Raw genomic sequence first — 21,719 nt, 5'->3', positions numbered from 1 at the left:
TGTTTTACTGTTGAATCCCTCGGTCACTTCTGTCAAAATAAGCAAAACGTTTTGTTTTGCAAAGCATTTAGTACTTTGCTAATGCTGAAAATCAATAGCACAGCGTAACAAAAATTAACTTTTGGTCTGTCTCAAGAGCAAACTTATGTGTCTCTGACAGATTTTGGCCCGCTGAATCCGAATCCGGGCTCAGATTTGCTCCAACACGTCACAATTTTGAGCTATACCCCAATTTATAGGGCAAAATATGCGATTTTGGGCTTTTTTGACTGCAAGCCATTAAGCAAGGAAATATTTTTTTAAAGCAATCAAAAGGTTAGTTGGTCAATTAACATCTAAATGAACGACTCATGCAAAATATTTCGTTTTACCAAATCGAATTGGATAGTTTTAAGCGATTTATGTTAGGTACGATATTTCCCATACAAGTCACCCTCCAAAAGTTGCATGCAAGTTTTCATACTAACATAAAATGCGTAAATCTATCAAATTTGATTAGGTAAAACGAAATATTTTGCATGAGTCGTTAATTCAGATGTTAACTGACCAATTAACCTTTTGATTGATTAAAAACAATATTTCCATGCTTAATAACTTGCAGTCAAAAAAGCCCAAAATCGCATATTTTGCCCTATAAATTGAGGTAAAGCTCAAAATTGTGACGTGTTGGAGCAAATCTGAGCCCGGATTCGGATTCAGCGGCCCAAAATCCTTCGGAGACACATAAGTTTGCTCTTGAGACAAAAAAATGTTGCGCTGTGTAGTTTTCAAGTTATGCAAAGCAGTTGTGAATAAAAAGCATAATTGAAAATTCCTTTAATTATTGCGGCACGCGGAATACAAGGTTAGACATTTTTGAAAAGTTGAAAATTTGATTAATCAGGAGATTCCCTGATTTTTCTGTAAGATTTTTTATCTTTTTTCTTTAATATAAATAATAACCCAGAGAAAAAAAAATCAATGAATATATTATTGAAAGTAAATGAAACTATTTTTGAAACTACCATAATATTGTAGACGTCAAGCTTGACAATCCACGTCAAAAGCCTGAAACTATTGTTATTTCAATCAGATTTCTGATTGAGAAACAATAATACAGGATTGTAAAAACAATCATACATGATTGTAGAAATAATCATACATTCTCATTGTGGCCAAAACAATATCAAATTCCTTTTGACTTTACGTCAAATATGATTATTTTTACCGTAGATTCTTCTGCGTGTAAGTACGCAGTATGCTGAAAGTACACTAACGCTAACGCAATTCAGTATTATAATTTCCATTTTATATAACTCATTTTGGTATCATAATGGCCAACTTTTCCGTACTGGTTAATAATGCAAGTGAAATGAGTTGCATTATGAAAAATAGTTGCATAATGTTCATAATGCAACTCATTTGAGTTGCATTATGAACATTATGCAACTCAAATGAGTTGCATTATGAAAAAATCATTGCATAAAATGTTGTATGGAACTCGTTGCAGAACTCGATTTTTTCAGCACTCTTCGTATTTATCCAACTCGTCAAGCCTCGTTGGATAAATGTACGACTCGTGCTGAAAAAATCAACTTTTTGCAACTCGTTACATAAATAACAATTAACGGATTCCGGTATCAATTAATGCACCGCTCCACCAACGTCAGGTGTCCTGCAGTGCAATACAGTTTGTATCAGGTGCAACGAACACACCCAACTGTACTGCACAACACTACCGCAGTGCCACCCGCAAAGTAATTGCAATGTTATTGCAATTTGTTCAATGACGTCTGTGACTAATAATGTAATTTGTAGGGGCAATCAAGTAATTATTTCGGGTATCGCGTGGCAAAGTGCGCTCTTGAAATGTGAGCTGATTCAGTCGCGTCACCTCGTTGATGCCCAATGATTTACTTGGGTTTCAAGTCTAGTTGATGGATCGTGCGTAGGTGTGAGTTCACGTTGTTTACGCCGATGAACAGTATCCAAGGCAAACAAAAGCAAAACAAGTCTTTTTGTCGAAGATTATTATCGTAGTACGGGACTCGAGTGTTTTGCAAACTAGCCGTATAAGTAGCTCTCAAACGCGAATATGACGTCAGCTGACGGACGCTTAATGAATTGCGAATGACTGGTAGAAATGCGCTTTCAGCTACTGCTGTCGATTACAACTGGAAGACTAATTTACCTATCGCATCGATACGATTTATTACTGAATAGGGTATGTGTACCATCAGTAATCTCACGCTCCCATATTCATCCTATTCGAAAACAAGCGATTACGGCACCGATTGATTCCGTTCTTTGTGTTTACATGGGTGCTCACTTCTAACAAAAAATACAAAAATAAGAAACAAAACAAACAGCGCTCCAATCCCTTGTTTTTCGTAGGATGAAAATGGGAGCCACATGCTTAATATGGGAACCAATACCCTAGTATGTATTCAGGGCCGGATCTAAGGGGGGGCCGGGGGGGGCCGGGCCCCCACATTTTCGGGGCCCCCACAAAAACCTTTTTTGGTTGCTAACATTAGCTTTATTTTTCATATTGCTCAAGTAGTGTTCGAAAATAAGGAAAAACATTTTTGGTCATCTCTCAGAAGGGCCTCCACATCCGCTCGGGCCCCGGGCCCCCACAATCCTTAATCCGGGCCTGTATGTATTGCACACAGCTGTTTTATCAAGGTAATTTCTGTTGCAATATTCTAATCTGGTCAGCATCTAAGCCGGTAGATTGTGTCTAGACTTGCATTGAAGGAAGGGGCTTATCTTTATCAGCGTTTGTGCGTTACAAGCTGAAGAGGTCGCCCGGCATCGATTTGCAATGATAATGCAGCTCTACAAGTTCAACTTGCGTTACCCACCCAACAGCGTGTCCGGTGTTGTGTATGCCATTGACTTTCAGAAGAGCGCCAGTGCCGCGCGCATAAATACGAGGTGCAGTGACACTTGCGATATACACAGATATACACGCATTGGCGTAACTAGAGGGACGGCCAGGGGGGCCAGCCCCCCCCCCCCCCCCAGAATCCGCCAGGCCCCCCCAGAAATTTTTCATGACTTTATATATGGAAATTAGAAAAAATCTGAAAACCACTATCGTGGTGACATACATAGATCTATATTCTCGATTTAGTTGAAAATCGGAGTTTTCGACTAGCGAAGTTGGATTTTTCTCCAAATCCGTGCGTCGGACCTAACTTCGGAAGTGGTGCGCTGTATAGCAAACAGCTATACAGCGCACCACTAACAAAGTTAGGTCCGACGCACGGATTTGGAGAAAAATCCAACTTCGCTAGTCGAAAATTCCGGGTATCAACTGCACGTACAGTAAAAGAAATTTATTTGGCATAATATGTGTTTAAATTGACAGTTATTGGAGACAATTCTCAACTTGTCACTCTTTACAAGATCATTGTCCAAAATGGTCTATGTAATTAGTTAGTTTTGTTTGAAAATATTGTACATATAATCAGAATTATATAAAAAGCAATACTTTGCACATCTTCTTTTTTAAATCGCTGAGAAATTAAATCTAAATGATAATTTCCAGGAATTCCTGGATGGGTATCTTTAAAAATCTATGAATTTTCTAGCAGCATTGCTGCAAAATATGGTTAAGTGCTTCTTTATGGAAATCAAGTATTATGTGGGAAAAAACTCTGGTTTAATTTGCAATGAAATTCCAGCAAAAGTTTGAGAATTCCTAGTGAGAATAGATGTACGTAGCTGAAGCGTAAACGCGAGTTTATTCATTAAAACCATGCTGGAGGTGATTTCTAGTCGGTCACTATTAATTTCTTTTATTTCGTGGGTCAGGGGTATTTTCGCGTCTATCAGGGTGGCCAGCGAACCGGGAAACCGGGAGAACCGGGAAAAAGCCGGGAATTCATAATCACCGGGAAAAAACCGGGAAATATACGGGAATTCAGATTGCCACCGGGAAAACGTTTTACGTTTAACTTTTTTTTTATTCTTCATGAGAATAATTTGTAGTGCCGAGCTTGTTGTTGGTTGAACACAATGTGCATTGAAAATACAGCTTGCGTTATATTGAGTTGTTAAAAATTTTATTAAATAGGTTATTGTCGTTAGTGAGCCGAATTTTAACAACAGTTATGTTCAACTAGACTGAAACCAAAACAAATAATTCTTTTATATAGAACATAACAGACGAACACAAAACAATGTAGCCAAAGCTTTACACTTAAATTTGTGAGTGAAAAAACTGCAAAATTATGCAAAATTCAAACATAATAGATGAAATTACCTATTCTCGGCCGTTTTGTTCTCTTCGTCTTTAGGGGTTTTTTGAAACCTATTGAACTCAGAGTTGGTCTCACATCCTTCCCAACTAAGCTGAATTATATGGCCAAGTTTCAGGCAATTTGGCTGACAAAAACTCCCCATGACGAAGAGAACAAACCTGCCGATAATACCCACTGTCACCCTATAATGTTCTAGCTTAAGGCTATCTCGAACTCTACAGCAGAAATTTGCGTTTTCTCAATGGAATTCAGCAATATGCTTCATGCTAGCGCAACAGTATCATTATAACTGTAATATAATTTCTCTTCATCAAGTTCGAATACTTTTCATGAAAGCCTGTGTGTTAATATTAGCTGAATCTGAACATGTTATTTAAATTAAATTATTGAGAAAAATCTATAAAAATTTTACACTACTATCAGACATATTGTGTCAACCCTAGTGGAAATGATATTTTGACGTTCAACCTAAAAAGGAGAAAAAATATGGAAGTGCTTTACAGTTGCAAAAACGCACAAGTACAGTTTTTACAGATGCCTATAATATGTTTTATTGGAATTGTAAAAAATTGCCACTAGGAAATGGAATTCGTAGGAGATTATTTCTGAGTTACCCAAAAGATCCTCTTGAAATTGCTCCAGGGATTTATTCAAAAGTTTCTACGGGAAATCTTTTTTTTCTAAGATTTCCTCAGAAATTACTTATAATATTTCTACAGGGGTTCTTTCTAAAATTCCGGCGAGTTTCTCTGGGAGGAGTTTTTTTTTTTGTCTTCTGCAGCAGTTCATGCTGGTCCATGCTTTTGTTCTTGGATTTCTCATACAGTTTCTGCTGGATTCCCTCCAGAATAGTCTTTGGGATTTCTTCAGGATTTCTGTGGATTTTTTAGCAATTCATTTTGGGAATCCTCTAGGAATTCTAATAAGTATATAGACGTCAAAAGGTAACATTGTGTAATTTTTACTAGGTCAATCCCAAGAACCGGTATAATTAGAATTTCTGAAGAATAGGTTCTACAAACATTGTATTTTTGTGTAACTGTAAAAATACTTCCACAATTTTAATTTTGTTTCTTTGTCATTGATCATATTTTTGCTTGATTATATCATGTAAGAAGAGTGTAGATATTCTAAGTCATTAAAGTTTTCATTACGAACAGTTCCTGTACCGATAGTTTTTCAATTCAAGTAAAAATATTAAAACCGGGAAAAATATAAAAATTCCGGGAAAAAAACGGGAGAAAACCGGGAAATCAAAATCTGCAAGTCACTGGCCACCCTGGTCTATCAAACAACGCACAAATTCAAATGGTCATTGAGGAAGTTTTAATATATTTAAAAGCTGGTGCTGCAAGATGTAATCGTAAGTTTGAAGGTATTCATGATTGGACTTGTAAAAGACTTGGTATTCATGAGATAATTGTGAAAGAATTCCTGGATGACTTCTTGGAGAATTTCTTGGCTTCTATGTCCCTCTAAAATTATCTAAAAGAATTTCAATACAAATCGCTGGAGGAATTCCTCTAGAAATCCTTCAAATTATTCAAAAAATCTACAAGTAATCCTAAAAAAAACCCCTGGGGTGAATCTCTGAAAAACATTATGAACGGAATACTGAAATTTTTTAACTAACCGCTGAATAAATTTAAAAAAAAATCCCGGAAGAAATCATTACAAGAATTCTCGGAGCAATACCTGCAGGAATCCCTGGAGTAATTTGTGAAAGTATACCTGGAGGAATCCCTGGATGAATTCCTGGAGGAATCCGAAAAGCAATTATGCTAGGAATTTCAGGAAAAAAAAATCTGAAGAATCCGCATCAGAAATCCCTGTAGAAATTACTAGAAATTTTTTTGGATGAATCCTTGGAGGAATTTCTTGATGCATTCCTGGAGGCATCCTTAGAGGAATTCTTCAAGAAATCACAGGAGGAGTTCCTAGATGTATTTCTGGAGGATATCCGGGAGAACCTTCTGGAAAAATTCCATGCGGAATCTCTGGAAAAGTTCCTGAACTAATGCGTGGAGCATTAGGGGATTTTTTTTTATTATCGTACAAATTGGTATGAAGTTTCTGAGGGTAATGAAATTAGGTAGGGATCATATATATTTGAAAAACTAAATTGAAAAAAAATCAGGGTCGCCTAATTTTCCGGAAAACTCCAGTGAAAATCAAACATTTTCCACAGACACCACCTACTTTGAAAAATCATAGAACGAAGCATCATAGGCACATTTTTTTGTGAAATCATAAGCAAATTTTCTCAGCAATTCCAAGATGGATTTCTGGAGGAAATCCTAGAAAATGTTTTGGACAAATTCCTGGCGGATTCCCTGGAAAAGTTAATGGATTGATTGATTGATTTGTCTTTTTTTAAGAGACTTTCAGCCCTTGACTCCAAAGTTAATGGATAAAGGAGGCATCCCTGGAGAAGTTCCTGGAGTAATGCCTGGAGCATTAAAGAAATTTCTGATGAAATTCCAAGATAAATTTCTAGAAGAATTCCCAGAGGAATTTCTGGAGGAATTCCAGGAGGAATTCTTGGTGGAATCTCACGGAAGAATCCTTAGAGGAATCCCTGCAGCAATTTCTGGTATATTCTTGGAGGAATTCCTGGTGGAATTTCTAGAAGAACCCGTGAAATAACTCCTGGACGGATTTCTAGAGGAATCCCTGGAGTTGAAATTCATGGATTTATTCCTAGAGGAAACCAGAAAGAATTTCCGGAGGAATCCCTTGGAAAAATTCCTATAGAATTTCCTGAAGAATCTCCTGAAAGAATATCGGAAGCAATCTCTGAAGGATTTCCTGCAGAAATTCCTGGAGGAATGCTGTAGGAATTTCCGAAGAAATTCCTGGAGGGATTCCTGGATCAATTTCTGAAGAAATTCCTGTAGGAATTTCTGAAGGAATACCTACGGTAAATCTTGGTAAATCCTGAAGGAATTCCTATATAAATTCCTGAAGGACTTTCTGAAGGAATTCCTGGAGTATTTCTGAAGAAACCTCATAAGGAATTCCCGCAAAATTTCTTAGAGAAATTTCCACAAAAATTCTTGAAAGAATCCCTGGAGATATTTTTGGAAAGAACCCTGGAGAAATCCCTGAAACAAATTTCTGGAGGAACCTTAGGAGGGATTCCTGGAGGAACTTCCGGACAAGTTACAGGTGGAATTTCAGGAGGAATTTCTGGACAAATCTTTATAGGAAATCTTGGGGAAATTCCATGGAACTATTCATGGATGAATTCCAGAAGGAATCCCTTAATAAATTCTTTGAGGAATCCTTCAATGAATTCCTGGAAGAATCTCTAGAGGAATTCTGGAAGGAATCCATGGAGAAATTTCTGAATATATTCATAGAGAAATTCCTAAAGAAATTCCTAGAGAAATTTCTAGAGGAATTTCTAATGGAGTTCCAGGAGAAATTTCCAGAGGAATTTCTGGAGGACTTACAGGAGCAATTTCAGAAGGAATTTCTGGAAGAATTACTGGAGAAATCATCGGAGGAATTTCTGGAGGAATCCATGAAATAACTCCTGGAGGAATGTGTAGATGAAACCTCGGAGAAGAAATTCCTGGATTAATTCTTGGGGGAAACCCTGGAAAGATTTCTGGAGGAATTCCCGGAACAATTCCTGAAGGAATTGCTGTACGAATTTCCGAAGAAATTCCTGGAGGAATTCCTGGATCCATTCCTGAATAAATTACCGAAAGTATTCCTGAAGAAATACCTGGGGTAATTTTTGGTGAAATTCGTGGTAGAACTCCTGGAGGAGTCCCTGGAGAAATGCCTGGATAAAATCCTGGAAGAATGCCAGGAGGAATACCTGGAATAATTCTTGAATAAATTCCAGAAAGAATTTGTAGGAAAATTTTTAAAAGAATCCCTTCAAGATTTCCTGGAGGATTCCTGAAAAAATATTTGAAGGAATTCCTAGAGATATCTCAGGAGGAAATCATTCAGGAATCCCAGGAAGAATTATTGGAATATTTCTTGGATAAACTCCGGTAGGAATTCTTGGGGTAATTTCTAAATGAATCCCTGGAGGATTTTCTAGATAAATTCTTGGAGAAATTGCGGTAGTAATTTCTGAAGGAATCCTGGATTAATGCCTGGAGGAATCCCTATAGAAATCTCTGGAGGAACTTCTGGAGGAATGCCTGGAGTAACCCCTGGATAAATTCCTGGAGACATGCCTGTATCAATTCCTGGAGGAATCTCTCGAGAAATTCCTTAAGAAATCCCTGGAGGATACCCTGGGGAATTTCCTTGAAAAATCCCTGGAGAAATTCCTGGACTAATGCGTGGAGTAATCTCTGGATACATTTCTAGATGAGTTCCTGGTGGAGTTTTCAGAAGAATTCTGGGAGCAATCTAGTGGAGTTTGGAGTTTTTAGAAGAACTCCCGAAGCAATCTCTAGATGAATTGCTGGAGAAATCCCAGTCCATGGAGAAACTCCCAGGAGAAATTTCTAAAGAAACCTCTAGAGAAATTCTTGAAAGAATCCCTGGGAAATTTTTTTGAAAAATCCCTGGAGGAATCCCTGAAGCAATTTCTGGAGAAACCTCTGGAGGAATGCCTGGAAAGTTCTGGACAAATTCTTGCAGGATGTTCTGGATAAATTCCTTGCGGAATCCCAGGAAGAATTCCTGGATTAATCTGCAAAGGAATTTTTGTGGAAATTCCTTGGAACTATCCCTGGAAGAATTCTTGAATGAATTCCTGGAGGAATCTCGAAGCAGTTAATGGAGGATTTTTTGAAGAAATTCCAAAAGAAATTTCTGAAGAAATTCCAAGAGAAATTTCTGAAGAAACTCCAAGAGACATTTCTGAAGAAAATTCAAGAGAAATTTCTAGAGGAATTCTCAGAGGAATTTTTGGAGGAATTCCAGGAGGAATTCCTGAAGGAATTGCGGTAGTAATTTCTGAAGGAATTCCTATGGCAGTTCCTAGATCAATTCCTGGAGGACTTTCTGAAGGGATTCTTGGGGTAATACTAAAGTAACCTCTTGAGGAATTCCTGGAGGCATCCTTAGAGGAATTTCTAGAGAATTACTTGGAAGAATCCCTGGGGGAATTCTTGAAAAAAAACCTGGAGGAGTCTGAAACAATTTCTGGGAGAACCTCAGGAGGAATTCCTGGACAAATCTCTATATGAAATCTTGGGGAAAATCCGTGAAACTATTCATCGAAGAACTGCAGGAGGAATCCCTAAATGAATATCTTGAGAATCCTTGAATGAATTCCTGGAAGAATCTCTAGAGAAATTCTGGAAGGAATCCATGAAGAAATTTCTAAAGGAATTCCTGGAGAAATTTTTAGAGGAATTCAGAAAGGAATTTCTGGTGGAGTTCCAGGAGGATTTTCTGGAGGAATTACTGCAGGAATCATCGGTGGAATTCCTGGAGGGATCCATGAAATAAATCCTGGAGGAATGTGCAGAGGAAACCCTAGAGAAGAAATTCCTGGAAGAATTTTCGGAGGAATTCATGGAAGAATTCCTGGATCCAAATAAATTCCTGGTTTAATTCCTGAGGAAATACCTGGAGAAATTTATGGTAGAACTCTTGCAGAAGTCTCTGGAGAAATGCCTGAATGAAATCCTAGAGGCATGCCAGGAGGAATACCTGGAATAATTCTTGAAAAAAATCCGGGAGGAATTTCCGAAGGAGTTCCTGGAGGAATCTCTAGATTCATTCCTGATGAAATACAAAGTTCGATTTCTGAGGGAATTCCAGGAGGATTTTCTGAAGAATTCTCAGGGGAAATACTGAAGAAACCGCTGAAATTCTTGAGGAAATCCTGAAATCCTGGATTAATTCCTGTGGGAGTTTCTGAAGGAATCCCAATAAGAGTTCATCTAGAAATGTTTAAAATAATCTCGGAATTCGTTCTTGTAAGAATAATAGAAGAAATTTCCGGTGAATCCCTGGAGGAACTCTTGAAGTAATTTCTGAAGAAATCCGATGAGGAATCCCGGAAGCAAGCCCCATTAGGAACTCTTTATGGAATCTCAGGAGAGCTTTCTTAGCGAATACCTGGAAGAATTTTTGTAGGAATATTCCTGGATAAAAAAAAATGAAGAAATCAATGTTTGCAGTAATTGTTGAAGGAATACTAGGATCCCTAGTGGAGCGGACCTGGTGGGATGGTTGGAACACTTGACTATCACGCCGAGGACCTGGGATCGAATCCCACTCCCGACAAACTCGCAAAATGTGAGTTCTGCCTTCGGAAGGGAAATAAAGCGTGGGTCCCGAGATGAACTAGCTTAGGGCTAAACATCTCGTTAATACACATAAAAAAACTAGGATCCCTAAAGGTTTTTTGTACAAATTTTTCAGTGTTTTTTAAGAATCTCTAAGTAAAATTTTCTAAAAGAATTTCTGGAATACATTCCTGCAGAAATACTTCGAATCATTCCAGATGTAATTATAGGAGCAATCTCTAGTGGAATTTTGGAAGGCATATATGGAGATATCCCTGTAGAAATCTCTGAATACCTGCAGAAATACCTTAAAGGATCTCTGGAGAAATTCATGAAGGAAACTTCGAAAAAAGCACTGGAACAATTACTGGAGGAGCCTCTAAAGATATCCCAGGACAAATCCCCGAAAAAATGTCTAGTGGAATCCCTAGATGTATTCTTGATTGAATTTATGGAATCACTGAATTAAGCTATGGAAAAAAATCTTGGAGGAATTGTTCGTACTCATATATTTACAAAACTATGAACAAATCTGAAACAGTCATTTTGATTACTCAAAACTACAATACTGATTTGCATATTCACATATCGGGCGCCCATCCCGCTTAGAATACATCTCAAGTCAGGCCCCCCCTCAGGGAAAAAATCCTAGTTACGCCAATGTATACACGAGTGTTTACTTTCCTCATCGCAGAATGTGAGTCAAAAACGTAAATTGCGTAAACATTCGAGCGTTTACTTTCAGCTTATACCCGTACGGAAACAAACAAGCCATGATACAACACAAGAATTAAGCTAAGAGCATTGGCGTAGCTAGGGATTTTTGGCTCTCTCTAGAATAATTCTATGACATTATTTATTTATTTATGTACAATGTGGAATTGTTCAAATATTCCTGGTGGAATTCCAGCAACATTTTGAGCAAGTTATGCCGACATTCTCAAATAATAGCATAATTACCTATTTAAGCCAACACGCAGAAAAAAGCATGGTAAAATCAAAAATATTTCAGGTAGGGGTAGGCGGGGCAATATGGTTTTTGCCAACTTTACCTGGCAAGATGTCAAAAAAGTTTAGTTTTTTGATACATGTATCCTTTTAAAGTCTATTTAGCATCTATTGCATAAGAATGCTCACGATTAAAAATGATTTATCCACTTCAAAAAATGTTATGAAAAATGTTTGTTTTTCATGACCGTCTTCAAGCATACGGGGCAGAATGGACACCCCCATGGGGCAATATGGACACCATGAGACTTTTACGAATTTCGTACATTATTTACACCTATAAAGTCATTTCATTACAAAACAACTATTATGGATGAATAATACGCCGAAGTAGTTCATTTTTGTTCAGTTAATTTAAATTCAGGCTGTTTTGGATAAAGCTTCGTTTTTGTCGGCATGTACAGCTGTGCCTAGAACAACTATTTTCCACTGCTGTCGTTTTTTGACCAATTTGTTTCACACTATGTCTACTATACTGCCCCCACTCGCATAACAGTCCCATTTGACTTTTCATCACTTTTGAGTTAACGTTATGAATAGTCATCATTTTTGATGTACTTCCAAAAACAACAATAAAAATTACGAATTTTTATGTCAATGTGTGAAAAAAATACCAAGTTATGAGCGTCCCATATCAAAAGTTCCCGCATAACAGTCCCATAATGGATGTTTGTGGTACGTAACACAAAACTGAACAACTTTGTAGTGATTGTAATATTTTTTACAGTTATATATTCATGTGCAAAGCAATCTGTGAAAGTTTCGAGATGATCGAAATAATTTTCAAATTTTGGCGATTTTTCAAAGTTTTATATGGAAACAAGTTTTCAAACTTCAAATGCCGTTTTCTCAATTCCTACTTTTTGCAAATGGGACTGTTATGCGAGTGGGGGCAGTATAGTGAACATTTAACCGAAAATATACTGAAATCGAAGAATTTGGTTGGTTTGTGATTTAGGTTATATTTTTCCCTTGCCGCTTCTCCCAAAAAGGTGAGTGTCCATTTTGCCCCGGCAGCAGAAGATATTTCCAAGCTTGATTTTTAATATACTAAAGAAGAAAATATAAACATGTTAAGCATGTAGATACAGCAAAACTACTTGCATGTGTTCTAGAAATATCAGGTTTTAATCGACCTGCAATAAATTAATCACTAAATCTTATTTTAGAAGGTGTGAAAATTATAATTTCCATGCACGAAAAACGGAGGTCGCAACTTTTTCGTGTAAAATCAAGTATAATTTTAATTTCGAGTGTTTCTTTCCTGAAACTACGTTTAAGACAAATGGACTATATTCTTCATTCATTAAAAGTTCAAAAAAGTTCGCATATTTCAAAATATTGAGGGTGTCGTCCATTCTGCCCCGGGTGTCCATATTGCCCCGCCTACCCCTAAACACAAATAAATTGTCAATTTGTTCTGGCAACAAAAATAAAACTGTTTAGAGCAAATCGAACGTCACATTTGAAGCAAATTCTATCCATTTTTGAAACAAACATGCATCCTCTGACAGGTTATGTTAGAAGCAAATGTAAAAATTTTTGTTTTTTGTGGCAGGTCGGCCCTACAGAATTATTTGTTTTCCAATTAAATTTACAAAGTCATTTCCTTTTCTAGGAAAACCCACTTCCCGCGCTGCACTTTCAATGCCAACATCATGTAGATAACATACGCTCCCGAAATCAATGGGATTTCGTGGAAACTTTTGGTGAAACTTGACTTTTTTTGCAAGAGGAAATCTTGTTTGGTGCTGCAGCTAGAACTTGAGAGTTTTGTTTATGTTCTCGACGGCGGAACGGGGGGCTTTTCAATGGGTATTGTAGAAATCAATATGTGATTGAGTTAGTTTTAAAAATTATTATTTTAGTTAAAATATTTTATCAGTTTACCGAATAAACATGAATATTTTTGTTTCAAACGAACAAAATTTGTCTCCGTGAAGAACTCCATCAGTACCATTTGTAATCTTACACCCTTACACTCCTAAATTCATCTAAATTAAAAACAAGGCGATTGCTGAACCGATTAACTTTGTTTGATACGACACGTGTTCATTTATAACGAAAAATGCAAAAAAAAAAATTGAATATAACTAACAGCCAGCGCTTCAATCTTATGTATTGAGTAGGTTGAAATTAGGAGTATCCAAAGATACCCAGCATCCTAGTTACGCCAATGAAAAAAATGAGAGTTTATCTATGTTTTTCGCGATTCTGTGCAGCGCGTTCTGTGAAAATCAACGAAAACTGACACAGTTAAGGTCACCCAGTGAGTGATGGATTTCATAAACGTCCCATCGTCTCGAATGATTGATCACCTTAACTTAAATACAGCTATTAATCGTTTTTATTTTTATCTACTCCCCTAACAGGTCGCCGTTCCGGACGTCGTGGAAGCTGCCAAGGATGCCGACATTCTCATCTTCGTCGTGCCCCATCAGTTCATCCGGGGTCTGGGCGCCCAGCTGCTCGGCAAAATCAAAACCACCGCCGTGGGTCTCTCGCTGATCAAGGGCTTCGACGTGGCCGAGGGCGGCGGTATGGAGCTGATCTCCCACATCATCACCAAACACCTCAAAATCCCCTGCTCGGTGCTGATGGGTGCCAATCTGGCCGGTGAGGTCGCCGAGGAAAAGTTCTGCGAAACCACGATCGGCTGCCGGGACATGAAGATCGCCCAGACGTTGCGGGATCTGTTCCAGACGCCGAACTTCCGCGTTGTTGTGGTGGATGACGTCGATGCGGTGGAAATTTGCGGCGCCCTGAAGAACATCGTTGCGTGCGGGGCCGGCTTCGTGGACGGCATGGGACTGGGCGACAACACCAAGGCGGCCGTCATCCGGTTAGGGCTGATGGAAATGATCAAGTTCGTGGATGTGTTCTACCCGGGCAGCAAACTGTCGACGTTCTTCGAGAGCTGCGGTGTGGCCGATCTAATTACCACGTGCTATGGTGGGTTAACTGTTCGATGAAATTATAACGTGAGTAGAAATAATGATTGTGTTTGTTTTAGGCGGTCGTAACCGTAAGGTATCGGAAGCGTTCGTGAAAACGGGAAAATCGATCAAGCAACTCGAGGACGAGATGCTGAACGGCCAGAAACTGCAGGGTCCGATCACCGCCGAGGAGGTCAACTTCATGCTGAAGAGCAAAGGCATGGAAGACAAGTAAGTAGAATTTATGTACTTTGAAGTTTATATCAATGTGGAGCATGTCCTTACAAATTACCGACGAAACAGCTGTGTTGCGGTCCAGAACTCTCAGCAGCAGGAGGGGAATATTTCAAGGCGATACCATAGTTTGCTATGGTTTTGCCTTGTCAGGTAACCCTCAACAGAGCACTCAACAACTATAGCTGATGTCGATAGGACACAATCGGTGAAGTACTAGAATTGAAGTAATGAGCTGAATTTTTGTGTGGTGAGAAGGTCAATTCTCGTTTCTGCAATGTAATAGTGAAAAATACCTACGCTTTTATGATTCCTTGTCTAATTTGATGCTGTTTGAGCAAAACTTCGGGTAACTGTGTTGTTTAAGTTGCAAGAAATGGAGAAAACAACAACACGGTTATCCAAAGTTTTGCTCAAACAGCATCAAATTAGGCAAGGCATAATACCCACGGAGAATTGATCTTCTCAGCATACAAAAATTCAGCTCATTACTTCAATTCTAGTACTGCACCGATTCTGTCCTTTTGAAAAGCGGAAGAAGGAGTACCGTCGTGCGGGGCTACTTTTGAAATGCGGGGCTACTTTGGACACTTTAGAATATGGATTTTTTGAATTCAAAATATGGTTCAAATCTGTTTGATGTCTGTGGGACTATTCTGAAGCAATAGTTACCCGAGCAAAGTCTAATAACAAAATGATAGCAAATCGAAAACACGATTTGTAATCAGCAGCAAATTGCTATCATACTTTGATATCAGATTGTCTTGATTAATTTCGATTTCAAATTTTGATATCGTTTTGCTGTCATGTCATTTAAAATAATTACAAATGTTTAAGTTTTTAAGTCATTTCAAAAGTTCTAGGTGACCTTGTATAAAGCATCTAATGATATACCATCAGTGCAATTAACGTATTGCATTTAGGTTTCCATATTATTCGAAAAAAAAACTCTAAATTTAACGATTTTTCCATTTTTCGCACTGATAGCAAAAACAGTAATCAATTTGCCATCACTGATAGCAGGAATTGTTTTCAACTTGCTCTCACAGGAACATTTTTCTGCTCTCATTTTTGATGTTTTAACCGTTAAAACGACCAAAACGACATCAAACTGAGTAATCATAATTTGCAATATCACAACATCAAAATTAGTTTTCGATTTGCTGTCAGACTTTGCTCGGGTATCCCTTCATTTGGTTGAAAATATTTTTCAAACAGACCGTTTATTGCTTGTCAGGACGCGAAACAACATCAAATAAACCAATAAAATATACATAACGTATCAGAACATTTGGTCTGTAAGCATTGTTTCTACAGTTCATAAATTTCAAAGGGTTGATCAATTCATTCAAAATGTATCAACGTAGCATATACAATCGAATGTTTGTATCGTTATACATTATAAATGACCGTTTCACCTAAATTAAGGATGGATGGTCCCTTTTTTCAGGCTATCTATTTAGCAAAATCACGCTGCTCATAATACCAAAGGTAGCACAGAACCATCTTAAAACGCATATTTTTATTGAAATCATGTCTGATATAGTATACTACAGTATTGGTACAAAGTAGTTTTCTAAATAACCCTGGAATTTGAAATGCAGATTTGTTATAGATGAAAATGTCCAAAGTAGCCCCCATCCGGCTCTAAATGAGATGTGTCCGATTGGTGTATGAACAACTTTTTTGTTTATTGATGGATTTAGTTCAAATTTTGCATACATCCTACATACATACTCATATTGTGTGTAAAAATTGTGGAAATCCATTCACTACTCTGGGAGTAATAATGTCATAAAGTTGAAAAACCATGAAAATGTGTATAAAGAAGCCCCGCACGACGGTACAAGAATTACGCATACCATCTTTTTGGACGATTTGAAGCTGTTTGTGGAATCAGTACAGAGGTTGTATCAATTGTTGCATAGTGTAACGCTATTCAGTAATGACATCCGTGTTTGAAATTGACAAATCTCGGTCAATACGACACATTCGGTAAAGTATTAGATTTGTAGTAATGAGCTGAATTTTTGTAGAGTGAGGTGGTAAATTCTGCGTTTCTGCAAAAAAATGTTGCAAAAAGTGTGGGTACTCTGATTTCTTGCCTAATTTGATGCTGCTTGAGCAAAACTTGGAGTAACTGTGTAGTTGTATTCTCCATTTCTTGCGTCTTCAACATAGTTTCCTAGAGTTTTGCTCAAACAGCATCAAATTAGTCAAGGAATCATAATACTGACAATTTTTGCATCATTTATTTCATTGCAGAAACGGAGAATTTACCATACAAAAATACAACTCATTACTATATATCTAGTACTTCATCTAATGTGCACCATTATCCATCATCTTGCCCGTGTAGCTGCCGGCTTAGAATAGCACTACGGACCACCTGTTCCGGAGGTAAAAGTCCACCAAACAGGTAACCCCAATCCAAGGTGTCAGGCGACCCGTGCTGAGGGATAAATGGTTGAGGGGGTTTGAAAGATGCTCGATCTTTAACGGAGCCCGTAGCGTGGGTAGATCGCCATTTAGGGTTGCGTTGCGGTGATAGATCTACCAAACCGAAATCTAGTGTCGTCCTATTTTTCAATTTTGGAATATGTGTTCTCTTAATTCAAGGAATTATAGTATTTAGTCCTCACTACTGGTGTTTTGGTGACTTCCAGTTTTTGAATAAAACTGAGTTTACCAACTTTACTTTGCATATAGTTAAAAACCTCACCATCTGAGGCTGAACTTAATGCAAAGGAAATCAAATTGGGTTAGGGATCCATGTATGTACTAACTCTTCGAAGACTGGAAAGTGCTAGTACGCAAGGAACATACTAGATTCCTTATTACTGAACACATGTTCCATTATTGGAATGATATTGCTGCTAATGTTAAAACCCGGGTCCTAAACTTCCTACTGGGAAGAATTTAGCAGTGAAACAAGGGTGTTGCTAGGTTTCCGATGCATGGCCAATATCAGTACTCTTGTTTTGTTTTCTAAGAAAACAAAACAAAAACTGTATCAAAATCGATACTTTATTGCCCCTCAATGGCAATTGAGTAATGCGACATGCACTACACTAAGGATACGGGTAATGTCACAATAGATCTAAAAACTGGTCGCAGTGACAAACCCGAACAGGAATAAAAAAAAAATCCAACATCTTCGTCTGGATCTATTAGTGGAATGCAGATTTTTGCGCTTCAATGAACAGGACGAGATTCGGAATATGGTTGAAGGCGAGGCATACAGATACCTTGACTTCTGCAGCTTATAGGTTTTCTCCACACAATTATCAAGAAGAAGCTGCAGGATAAGTTCTTGTATAGTGTCAACTGTGTTCTAAGGAGCTATCTTTCAATTTGGTGGAAAGGGCCAAAAGTGTGCAGGGGCACCGTTGACCTACAGCTGCTACAACCAGATGCGTTCTCCAAGCACCGAATGCGCCATCCAAATTCGTGCAGTGTAGGAAAGAGGAGTCACCGAAGTCTAGTTAGGCACTATGTATTGCCCGCATCGAGCAGCTCCAAGCATATTTCGTAGAAAGCAGTCACGTAATGTTTCTGTATGTTACGCTGACCACGGTTACAGTGTCCTGCATCTGATCTAGGAGGATTATCAGCTGCACTGCGACGTCAAGACAGTCTATAAGATGATCGTAACGTGGAAGTAAGGGGGACGCCTCATTTTCAACTGGATCTCGTCATATCGATAAGGTGGCATTGGTACGGAGTGACCTCTTCTTGGAAACAAATGATTTCATGGTAGCCATATAGGGCCGAGTAATTGCGTCCAAGAACTATTGACGATACATATTGTATGACGATGATACTGGGCCTAATAAACTGAACGATTTTCAACTATCGCGTGTCAAGGCCAGGAGAGTCGTCAGGAATGCCCAAGTGGATGTGCGGGTAGTCTTTACAGCCAAGATTATTGAGACCAGTTTGATGGAATTATGGAGAAAGCCCAAAGCTGTCAATTGGAAGCACAGATATGCGGAAAAAGTTAGTAAAAGTAGAGGACAGTTTCACCAATGCGCGGATACGGCAAACAGCAAGGTATCGCCAAACAGCAATTTCAAGTAGAATTTCAGCGAATCTTTCCTGTGCGTTTCAACTCATTTGCAGAAGCTCAGCCCTACTATTCAATTGAATACTAAAACTCTAGTCTAGTAATAGACTACTATAAGGATTTCAGTTTTAACGAGCTCAACTGGGTCCCTAGCCATGGTACTGGAAATACTGTGGGTCCTGACGATATCCTATCTTCGCGAAACTCCCACATATCGACCGGTTGGCTCTTCTTAACTCCATGAACCATGGTATGGCAAACTGAAGATATATCTGATGAGTGGAAGGAAAGGCTAGTTATTCCTGTCCCAAAAGAGGCAAGGACAAGACGCTGATGGGGAGGTATATACCAATAACCCTACTAAGTTGCATTGAGAAAACGCTCCGGGGGATTGTTAAACGTTACCTGTCAACAGCGCTGGAAAGGCATGAATAAATTCGCCAACAGCAACACGCATTCCGGTGAGGTTATGGAGGACCTACGCAAAGATACAGTCTCACCAGACTATCCAAGGTTTATGACATGACATGGAGACTCCCTATCCTGACAACCCTCAAGAGACGAGGTATACAAAGGCGCAACTACGTAGCTAACTTCCTATGTAACTGCCGTTTTGAACACCGAAGCTACCTCCACTCCGCACAGGTTGCTCGAGAATGATATCCCGCAAGGGTCTGTAATCTCGGTCACGCTGTAAATGTATGTAGCTCCTGTGCGACCAAAAATCTGCGCTGTCGTGACTCTTCTGTGTCATTACACGCAGTCAAGACCGTGCGTGAGATGAAACTAAGGTAGGTACACCGGGGCAAGTTAAAAGAAGTGGGGTAAGATGAAACAGCGGGTTAACGTGATGTTTTCTAATCATGATTAACATTTTTTGGAAGTTGTAACACATAGCTTTTGATTCAATCCATCTTTTAGTAAATAAATATATTCCAAATTGTATTGATATCTGTTTCGAAACTTCGCGTTTCAACTTGCCCCGGTGTACCTTAACGTTTGCATTAAAAAAATGGACTTTTTTCACCCATTTTTAATGAAGTTCTTCCACACTGGAGTGTCACATTTAAAAATTTTCCCCGATTTCAAAACTTGTTTACTACTTTCACTCCAATTTTCACAACGATATATGCATTCATGGTGAAGTTATTCTTATAAATGTGAAACGGTGTTGAAAAATTCAATGTTTTTCCCAATGATTTTCTACTAAGCACATACAATGCATTGCTGTGTATCTCTGTGCTTCATTGAGATAAAATCGTTCAAAAATTTATATGAATATATCTATGCATGGTTGATGAAAATACATGGGAAACTTAGATGATTATGATCATTTCACATAATGATGGCGCTTTGAAATAGGACAGCACTGTAAAGAAAATACGGTTAAATCATATTTTTCTTTCGGTAACAAAATTTCCTTTAAAATTTGGTAAACTTTTGTATCAATTGCACCAAATGTTCACGGAAGGTATCCTAGTTCATTCTCAAATATCATGGGGATGATGATATTCTTTTTTTTTGTCAAACCTGCCCAGCAAGTGAAGCACAAACTGAACACCAAGTTGAACATCCTTCGGACCCTGGATGGCCGTTTTCCTGAAGCCTCTTGTGGTACATTGACAAAAGTAGCTGTGGGAAACGTGTGCCCAGCATAATTCTTTACGGATCTGAAGTGTGGAGCAGAGGTAGCACTGCAGCTAGTGCTAAAAATTCTTGAACCTCTAAATAGTGACAAAACTCCTCCAGTAGTACCTCCACTGGAGTGGTAGACTACCACTTATACATCATGTGGCAGATGACCTGGCTACTAAGGCTACGCGGGCCCTAAAAAGAGATCATCTATCTAGAGGGATGCCGGTAGTCTAGCATGCCTCGAATCAGAGCCAAGATATCAGGTCGACGAACTTTCCATTGTTAGACACCAGGCCTCGCCTATGGCAACGGGCCTAGGATGCGGACTACCTTCAAACGGGTTATAGCTTCGTATGCAAATAGACCACACATGTTCACAAAAGGAAGTAGGTTGTGGAGTGTCTGGGAAGCCGCTGCGGTCGGTTACCCAGTCTCTCTGGTATCTTTTCAGACGAGGCCTATGCATTGCTGGAAGCGTGTAGACATGTAAACGGGTCTCGGGCCATTGTATTCTCGGATTCCGCGAGTTGTCTGTCTGCTATACGGCACGGGAAGGCCGGACACCCATGGTTAGTAGAGGTGAACAGGTACACGAACATAACCTTTGTCTGGGTGAAACTGTGACGTAACATGCTGGATCAGACAGTCCTCGAGATGTGTTTGGAATGCAACTTGGGAAGGTTTCGTTCGCCGGAAAAAAGAGTGGAGAGATGTGGAAAACTCTTGAGTTCAAAAGGTGCTGACTCGGCCGAGAATTGGACACCCATGGGTCACAGCTCAAGAATATGTGGCAATGCCAGGGATACGGGCAACCATTAGACGTAACGCACATACTAGTAGAACATGAGTAGAATGTCCAGCACGTGTGGAATTGAGGTTGATACTCGGCGTAGAAGGTTCAATACCGAAACGTTAAGAAGCACTTAAAGTGTATTAGGGTTCTGGTGCTCCAACAAGATAGAGGTAGAGAGATAGAGGGCCAGTTATAAAAGGGTCACTATCAAAACGAAACTCGATATATCGTACTACGACATAGTACTGGGTAAGGCAGTACCAAGACTTAAAGTATTGAAGTTGAACCTGAAAGAAATGACGATGGTGTCCGTCATCAAGAGCGCTTAGGTCAACGTGAGGGAAGAACTTGCAATAAACTCAAAGTATCTTCCGTGTCATACACCCACAGTTGAGCTCGGCAAATTTCCATTCTTCTGCCGAGATTTGTACAGCCGAGCGCTCGGCAATCGTAGTTTTACTGAGATATCAGTCAAAAGTCAAGTTTATTAATAGCAGCACCCATGGGTACCGCTATTATCAAACATTAAACGTCAAGCGTTTAGCCGAGATTTCAGCAAATGAACTTTAACCGAGAATCGCACAG

The 21,719-nt window shown here is 38.9% G+C and overlaps 1 protein-coding gene across 1 annotated transcript in view; it reads left to right on the top strand.

Annotated features, from left to right (window-relative positions):
• LOC109622496 (glycerol-3-phosphate dehydrogenase [NAD(+)], cytoplasmic) overlaps positions 1-14,637 on the top strand; it is a gene marked incomplete at its 3' end in the record, with an annotated part of 57,858 nt that extends 43,221 nt beyond the window's left edge. Inside the window, 2 exon segments of the mRNA XM_062854321.1 lie at positions 13,843-14,422; positions 14,484-14,637. Coding sequence (XP_062710305.1) covers positions 13,843-14,422; positions 14,484-14,637 — 734 coding nt within the window.
• Positions 14,638-21,719: the final 7,082 nt, after the last annotated feature.

The sequence above is a fragment of the Aedes albopictus genome, chromosome 2 (assembly GCF_035046485.1).
Source record: "Aedes albopictus strain Foshan chromosome 2, AalbF5, whole genome shotgun sequence".
NCBI lineage: Eukaryota > Metazoa > Arthropoda > Insecta > Diptera > Culicidae > Aedes > Aedes albopictus.
The sequence above is the reverse complement of the archived record's forward strand: the minus strand, read 5'-3'. Positions and strand labels throughout refer to the sequence as shown.